The 9,021-nt window shown below is 39.6% G+C and overlaps 1 protein-coding gene across 6 annotated transcripts; it reads right to left on the minus strand.

The window, feature by feature from the left end:
* Positions 1–216: 216 nt before the first annotated feature.
* LOC103697959 (anamorsin homolog) lies at positions 217–1,985 on the minus strand. Of its 6 annotated transcripts, XM_039126909.2 has the most exons (6): positions 1,940–1,985; positions 1,571–1,721; positions 1,104–1,273; positions 896–1,006; positions 598–799; positions 217–502 (listed from the first exon to the last, which is right to left on the minus strand). In XM_039126909.2, exons 1-6 carry the CDS (start codon positions 1,940–1,942, stop codon positions 372–374), a joined length of 768 nt encoding a protein of 255 aa, XP_038982837.1. In that variant the 5' UTR covers positions 1,943–1,985; the 3' UTR covers positions 217–371. The 6 variants fall into 6 exon arrangements, with proteins under 6 accessions (XP_038982837.1, XP_088580417.1, XP_088580419.1 ...); XM_088724291.1 differs by having other exon boundaries at positions 217–497; positions 632–1,006; XM_088724293.1 differs by having other exon boundaries at positions 632–1,006.
* Positions 1,986–9,021: the final 7,036 nt, after the last annotated feature.

Genomic DNA, 9,021 nt, shown 5'->3' on the forward strand with positions numbered 1-9,021 from the left:
AAATTTTCTATGCCATTCGAAACTCTATACAGAAACCATGAGGTATATACTAGGACTTCCCATTGATCAAATACCAGCCACAAGGAAATTCCCAGGCAGAGATACCTGTAAGCGAGCAACCAAGCATAATAGTAACGAGCCATGCCTTATCAAATAATAAATATTGAAGGGCACTTAATCTAGTAAAGGGAAAAATTAATGGGAAGATACGCAAGATTAAAGTTCAGTTGTGCCACCTTCTCCCCAAGTTTACATGGGGGAAGACCTCTGAATGGGCACGAACTACATCTAAATGCATCTCCAAGACCACGATGGATGTTTACACAGTAAGATAAATAACCATCCAAAGTTGTATCAAACAAACTTGGTTATCAAAAGACACGGCAAGTTGCAAAAATGATAACAAGCTGCCACCCTTTGCTCTTCCCCGGCCGACCACAAGTGCATGCAGTTCTTCTTTCAGGCCTTCCTCTTGCTTCCAACTTCACAATCTCCAACTGCACTAGAATTGATAAACCATAAGATATTTCCTATAGAAGGAATTCAATTGCACCGCAACAGAAAACATCGATCGTATACAGAGTAATGTTTCAGTACTTTTTTTTCTTCGTGATGCCCAAGGAAAACGCACCGAAGCAAAACTCTTGATCATATGCATCAGCCCAGGCGGTAGCTGTGGTTTCTTCAAGTCCTCCTCAGTCAGAAGACTGTCGTCAATCTGAATCTTGGGAGCAGTATTTGTCGCTTTCTTAAGGGAGAATGACGACCCAATCTTCCAAGAAGCCTTCTTGCCCTTAATCTGCAGGAAGCCAGAGTAGAAAGCTAGCTGTTCCGAGGGTGCAGATGATATGATGTGGAGGAAGGAGAATAAAAGAAAAAAAAAATCCAAACTCACGGTTAACAATTGATCACCATCTGCTTCAATCGGCAACATAGCTTTTATTTGTACAGTTTGTACTTCAAGAAATCCTGCCATGAGTAACTTGCGCTCCAACCCAAAGCTCGGCTGCCAAAAAAAAATCGCATCTTCTAAGTTTTCTTGGAGACATCATAATAACATGAACAAGAGATGGCAATTCTCTGATGCAGCATCAGCAACTCACCTTATCATCTGTGAGCTGAAGACACGATAAAGAAGTCTGTATCAGGATTTTCCCCTCAGGCTTCAGCACTCTTGCAATCTCCTCGATCCATTGCTCCCCAACCAGTTCGGGCGTTTTCATGAGAGATATGGCTCCATCCATTGAAGCCGGCTCAATTGGTAACTTCCCTCCTGTCACACCAATCAATATATATAAACCAACGTTTTTTTTTTTTTTTTTTTTTTTTTTTTTTGAGAGTACCTCAGGAAACTCGATATCTGGAGCAGTTCAAAAAAAAAAAAAAAAAAAGTGGGGTTGGAACATCCAAAGGCTCCCTTCGATTTAATAAAATACCTTCAAAACTACTAAATGCTAGAAAATTTCTTTTCTCCTAACATGCTTCCAAGTCCCTATTCCAGCAGTAATCTTATCATATGTGATCAAATACGTTGCATTAAACTTGAAGTTGAAAGGATGAGGGGGTATACTTATTGTTGGAGTAGCTCGAGTGGCAACGAGCACATCATCTTCGGCAGAGACATGGACTCCTATGCGCTCAACTGCTGAGAAAACAACACTGACCGGAATGACAACATTATCCGTGGCCACAAGCACTCGCCTCTTCATCGCCACCATGTCCTGCGACTCAAGTCACCAACAGAATCACGCCGAACGCCATTGATATCCAAGAATGAGGACCATCAAATTGAGAAAAATTAGGTGTTGAGAATGGTTCCCAAAAATTCATTTTTTTTAAGAAAAAAAAAGATCTTCATGGTTCATTCATGAAGAAATCCACCGCTAGCTACAACCACTTGTGGGAGAAGAAGATAAACGAAGAAGAGGAGATGGCTTACCATCTTTTTTTATGAAAACGTCTCGTTAGCTTTCTCAAGTCCTTTCGTTGGACTGAAACAAAAATAAATATATAATCTCCTCAAAGGAGGAGGACTCGTGGGTCTCGCTAAAAGGAGCGAGCACGTGTGGAGCGAAGGGAAGGCGGCACGTGTCAGGTGAGTTATTAGACGGCTTGGTGGCTTTTACGTGGAGACGGCGAGTATGACAGCGATCTACCGACTTAAACCGACCCAAGCGTGTAGGAAGCTGCAAGCAAGCTTCTAGCCTCCTGACAAGAGTACACCTTTCATTCAAGGGAAAAAAAAATTATAATAATAAAATATAATTTTTAAAAATAATATCTAGATATTAATATATTTAAAAAATAATTGTGGCATATTTGATCAGAAAAAAATAAAAATCATACTTTCCAAAATAACTTATATTTTTTAAAAAAATTGGATAAAATATTTTTTATATCCTTAATAAACAGACTATAAGGAGAAAAAAAATGTAAACCATTAGGATTAAGATTATTCTTCGGAAAGAAAAATTTTATCTTGATTTCCAGCTCATAAAAAATAGATTTTTTATGTTCTCAATAAATTTTTATTTTTCATAAAAGATAAAAAAATTATTTCTAAAAATATATTCTCCACCTACATATAAGCTATTTTATTATTTTTATTGACTATATTTTTTTTCTCTTTTTTTTTTGGTGAACCAAACGAGTTTAAAGGCTTTAGTGAACCTCCACCTACATATAAGCTATTTTATTATTTTTTATTGACTATATTTTTTTTCTCTCTTTGGCTAATACATTTCTAAATATTTGATCTCGGAATAAATAGTCCTCTTTCTTTTTCTTTTTTTTTTTTTTCTTTCAAGGAAATAAAGATGGCTAAGCGGTAAAATCTAGGTGGGAGTTTCTCCATCACCAACTTTCACATGGAAGAGCAATGACTGGATAACTAATCTTGAGCACGACGAGATTACCTTTGCTGCCTCTACGCTGTGACACGTGCAACTCCTCCAGTTCTTGGCGTGCACACCGAAGGCTACGTGCCGCATGTGAACCCGTGACTCTGGAAGAAACCATGTTCTTGATAAAATGTTTTGAAGATCGTACAGCCACAGTTGTATCCGGAGATAGCAATGCTAGGCAATGTGAAGATTAATTATTGTTCAAAAAATAAAGCGATGCAAAGATTTCACTGAAAAATTATGCACAATTTTTTTTTTATACAACAGGGATTTACATTGATCGAAGATGAGTAAAGTCAATAAAATCAGAAAAAAAAAGTTGACGAAGAGAAAAAGAAACATAATCGTGATTCTCTCAGAAGATCCTTCGCGAATGATGTGCAGTATAGGAGCCGACCCAATCAGCAACACTGTTCGCCTTCCGATAAACATAAGTGGTCTGAAAGGAGCTGCACCCTCTCGAGAGTCTGTGTATGCCTTGGAGCAACGATTGCTCCTCGTCATAGCTATTCTGGCCTTGAACCCACTCGATCACTGTAGTCGAATCTCTTTCAAAATAAATGTTGTTCGCATCCAGCTCTCGGCTCTGCTTCAATGACCGTCGCATCGAATATACGCCGACCTCTAACTACGACGAGCCTGGAGTTATGATCCCTGATCATAAAGCCCACTCCTCCGCTGTCTCCACCCTTAGAAACATAGCACAATATTACCTATAGTGAATTAATGAAAATTGTTGAATAGCTTGCACGGTTTCTTTTTTTCATTTGAGATTTCCTATGATTCATATTTCAGCCTTTGTCAGGATTGTGAATCGTATAAGGTGCAGGAAATTTCGGCAATTTTATGGTAAATTTTCAAAAAATTGATTTGTGCCATGCCACCCTGCAATTAATTCACTTCAAAGGTTTGTGTGCTCTTGGCGTAATATTTTTTACGCGATCCCTGGGTTCTAAGAATTAAAAAAGAGGTATTTATATATTGTATAGGCAAAATTGTTTCTGTTAGTATAAGTGGCTAGTGGTATTCTTATTTGAGTGGAACACTGATATTCTAATAGAGTGGAGCGAAGCGACGGAATATGTTTATCTTTGGGATAAATATGTAGTATTTTATTCTAGGAGGGATGCTGATAGAAGTTGGGACTCTGGGGCTATGGTTTAACTATAAATATCTTGTAATCCTTGTTATTTGAGAGATAGTGAAAGTTACAGTTGTTTCGCTCTTGTGGACGTAGGCATATTGCCAAACCAAATAAATTCTTGTGTTCTCTTTCTTTTTCTCTCCCTCTCTTAATTCTGTGCATTGTTCTATCTGCCGTTTAGATCCTGTATTTTGTGCAACAACTGGTATCAGAACTGCAAGGCTACAAATCGGTTGCTATGCCGTTTCTTCACGTGGGGGAGATCAGAGGGCGTTGTCCTGTTGGGTTCTCTCTCGAAGGCCGTGAAGAACCAGGAGTCTGTTCCGTGGGAGGTTTGCTTCACGTGAAGGAGAGGGGGATTTGTTTTTCTTTGATTCACGTGGTGGGTTGTTTCTCCCAAGGCGTCCTCATCCCAAGACGAAATCCCCAAGCCAGCCGTGGGTGATGTTGCTCCTCATAGAGATTTTTCTTTGGGCATTGTCTTCCAAGCCCAAACCCCCATCATCGACTGACCGCAAGCAAGAAGAGGAAGAACTTCCCGTCGTCCCGCGCCACTGCCGCCATCCGTGGCGGGATCCAGTGGAGGAAGAGGCCATCGCTAGCGCTCCGCCCACCGGTCCTCTCATCATGAGGAGAGGAGTTCTGCCATCGCTAGCGCGCGTTCTGACCTAAGAAGAGGGGCGTTTATAGTATTTTTATTTTTCATCAAATCCTATTTTTTTTTATTTTATTTTGCAAAAAGATAAGATGGCAAGGATGTCTTCTGCGAAGTTCGATGTGATAAAGTTCGATGGAACTAGAAATTTCAAGCTATGGCAGAGGAGGGTAAAAGATCTATTAGTATCGCAGGGTATGGTGAAGGCCCCGTATGGAAAGAAACCAGATGACATGGGTGATGCAGAGTGAAAGGAATTGTTGGCTAAGGCTGTTTCAAATATACGACTTTGTTTGGCTAATGATGTGATGTATCATGTCATGGACGAGAAATCGTTGGTGGCAATTTGGTCAAAATTGGAGAGTCGGTACATGTCCAAGTCGTTGACGAACAAGCTCTATCTTAAGCAGAAACTGTACGGTCTTAAGATGGCAGAGGGTGCTGATTTAAGCCAACATATCAATGTGTTCAATCAGATTATCGGTGATCTGTAGTGAGTTGATGTGAAGTTCGAAGACAAAAACAAAAACGTTGATGTTATTGCATTCTTTACCCGCTTCTCCTACGTACGAAAATTTGGTTACAACTCTGACATGGGAAAAGAAGACCTTAGAGTTAGAAGACGTCATTGGAGCTTTGTTAGGTTTTCATCATAGGAAGAAAGCTAGTGATGAGAGTTCTCAGGAAGAAGGCTTAGTGGCGAAGAGTAACCAGGAGTGTGGAAGAAACAACATAAGGAATGGATCAAATCGCAGTAAATCTCGGTCCAAATCCAAAAAAAAGAAAGGCATAACATGCTACAAGTGTAGAAAACAAGGTCACATAAAGCAGAATTGTCCTGAGAAAAAGAAGGGTAAAAATGATGACGGATCTGAGGGGTCCTCTAAGTCTGCAAATATAGTAAAAGAAAACACAGATAGCAGTGACGGTGATATACTTTCAGTTTCGTCCAGTTTAGATCATCTCACAGATTTTTGGATTCTGGATTCAACATGTTCCTATCACATGACGCCCTATAAAGATTGGTTTGACACCTACAGGTTAGTTAATCCTGGTTCTGTTTTGATGGGTAATGATACATCTTGCAAATTCATTGGAATAGAAAATATCATAATTACAATGTTTGATGGCGTGGTTAGAACGTTGTGTGATGTTAGACATGTTCCAGATTTGAGAAAGACTCTAATTTCATTGGGTATCTTAGACTCTAACGGGTTTTGTTACAAGTCTCAAGGTGAAAAAATGAAGGTTAGTAGAGGTGCTATGACAGTAAGGAAGGAACAGAAAGTAGCAGAAAACATCTACAGGTTGATAGGGACTACTATTGTAGGTGGAGTTGCTGCTGCAGAGTCTGAGTCTGATAATACAGTCTTGTGGCATATGCGTTTGGGTCATATGAGTGAACATGGTATGCTGGAACTACATAAAAAAAAATTTCTGAAGGGTGTTAAAACTTGCAAACTGGATTTCTACAAGTATTGTATTCTTGGAAAACAGAATAGTATTCAATTCAGGACTGCCACGCACAAGACAAAGGGTATTCTTGACTATGTTCATACAGATATTTGGGGACCAGTCAGAATAGCATCATGGGGTGGACATACATATATCGTAACTTTCATTGATGATTTTTTTAGAAAGATTTGGGTGTACTTAATGCAGCACAAGTCAAAAATGTTTGTCAAATTTAAGTTGTGGAAAGCTGAAGTAGAAAACCAAATAGGGAGAAAGATCAAATGCCTTAGATCAAATAATGGGATTGAGTATACAAACTCAAAGTTCATGAAATTTTGTGAGCAGCATGGGATTAAGAGATACTTCACAGTACGCCAGACACCTCAGCAGAACGGTGTGGCAGAAAGGATAAATAGGACTATAGCAGAAAGAGCACGGTGTCTCAGATTAAATGCAAGGCTTGCAAAAAACTTCTAGGTAGAGGCAGTAAATATGGCATGCTTCTTGATTAACAGGTCATCTAGAGCAGCACTAGATGGTAAAGTTACAGAAGAGGTGTGGATAGATAATGAGGTAGACTACTCAAGTTTGAGAGTGTTTGGATATCCAGCCTACGTGCACATTCCGAGAGAGAAGAGGTCAAAGCTAGACCCAAAGTCTAGACAGTGTATCTTTCTGGGGTATCAGAAAGAGGTGAAAGGGTACAAGCTTTGGAATCTGAAGGCAAACAAGGTGGTGATCAGCAGAGATGTAGTTTTTGATGAGAAAGTCATATTGAAAAGTACTTAGAAAGAAGAGAAGCAGGTGCCAGAAAATTGCAGCAGCAAGAAGCAAGTGGTGCAGGTGGAGTTAGAGAGTTCTGTCGGAGAGAATAATGTTCAGTGTACAGAGACTTCTACCTTAGCCAATCAAGAGCAACATAATTTAGCCACAGACACACCCAAGCGTACTATCAAGCCATCAACTAGGTATGGTTTCGAAGATTTGGTTTTCTATGCATTAATCACTAGTAGTGGAGATCCTACTACTTTTCAAGAGGCAGTTCACAGCCAGAAGAAGAGTAGAAGGATGGGTGCTATGATGGAGGAGATAGAATCTTTGAATAAAAATCAGACATGAGAGTTGGTGGAGCTTCCGGAGGGGAAAAGAGCGATAGGATGTAAGTGGTGTTCAAGAAAAAGGAAGTAGTATCAGAAAAAGAAGAAAAAAAAGTTCAAGGCACATCTGGTAGCAAAGGGATACTCACAGAGAGCTGGGATTGACTATGATGAGATTTTTTCTTCAGTGGTCAGACATACTTCCATCAGGGTAGTGTTGGCATTGGTAGCACATTACGACATGGAGTTAAAGTAGATGGATATAAAGATAGTTTTTCTTCATGGTGAGTTGGAGGAGCAGATTTACATGCAGCAGCCAGAAGAATTTTCTGAACCTGGACAGGAGCACTTAGTCTATAAATTGAGGAAGTCACTTTATGGGCTGAAGCAGTCTCCAAGGCAGTGGTACAAGCATTTTGACTCCTATATGATTCGAATTGGCTACAAGAGATGTGAGTATGAATGTTGTATTTATATGAAAAGCCTTGATGATGGTTCCTTTATTTTTCTGTTACTTTATGTGGATGATAAGCTGATTGCTGCAAAGAGTATGAATAAAGTCAACAAGTTGAAGACTTTGTTGAGTAGAGAGTTTGATATGAAAGATCTGGGTGCGGCCAAGAAGATTCTTGGGATGGAGATTCGCAGGGACAGAGATTTCAGAAAATTGTGGTTATCTTAGGGTACTTATATACAGAAAGTGTTAGAGATGTTCAGCATGAATAATGCGAAGCCAGTGAGCACACCTTTAGCGAATCATTTCAGATTGTCTACATCACAGTACCCAAATACAGAGAAAAAAATTGAAGACATGTCAAAGGTTCCATATGCTAGTGCAGTGGGATGTCTGATGTACGCTATGGTTTGTACTAGGCTGAATTTGGCGCATGCAGTTAGCGCAATTAGCTAGTTTATAGCTAATCTAGGGAGACAACATTAGAATGCAGTCAAGTGAATTTTTAGATACTTGAGGGGTACTATAGACCATGGTATCATCTTTGTCAAACAGCAGGATGATCCTTCAGTCGTGGGGTATGTTGATACAGATTATGCAGGGGACTTGGATGATAGAAGATCGACTACAAGCTATGTATTCACTCTTACAAGAGGGCTTATCAGCTGGAGGTCCATGGTTTAGTCTCTAGTTGCACTATCTACGACTGAATCAGAGTATATGATAGTGGATGAGGCTGCCAAGGAAGCATTGTGGTTGACGGAATTAGTCAAGGAGCTGGGTGTTCAGCAAAGTGGAGTTCAGTTGCATTGTGACAGTCAGAGTGTGATCTATTTGGCAAAGAACCAGGTGTATCATGCGAGAACCAAACACATAGATGTGAGGTATCACAAGATCAGAGAGTTGGTTTCTTCCGATGACATATTAATTAAGAAAGTTCATACTTCTGAAAATACAGCAGACATGTTGACAAAATCCATTACTGCAGACAAGTTTAAGCATTGCTTGGACTTGGTTAACATCTCTAGGTTCTAGAGAAGAGGTGGTCCAATCTATCAGCATCAGGTGGTGTCCCAGGTTATTTTTCTCCTAAGGGGTGAATATTCGCCAAGGTGGAGATTGTTAGAATAAGTGGCTCATATTAAGTGGTATTCTTATTTAAGTGGTACACTGGTATTTTAACGGAGTGGAGCGAAGATGAGATATGTTTATCTTTTGGATAAATATGTAGTATTTTATTCTACTAGGGATGCTGATAGGAGTTGGGACTCTGGGGCTAGGGTTTAACTATAAATATCCTGTAACTCTTGTTA

The sequence above is a fragment of the Phoenix dactylifera genome, chromosome 6 (assembly GCF_051530095.1).
Source record: "Phoenix dactylifera cultivar Ajwa chromosome 6, Ajwa_hap1_PhDact_Kaust_v1.1, whole genome shotgun sequence".
NCBI classification, from domain to species: domain Eukaryota; kingdom Viridiplantae; phylum Streptophyta; class Magnoliopsida; order Arecales; family Arecaceae; genus Phoenix; species Phoenix dactylifera.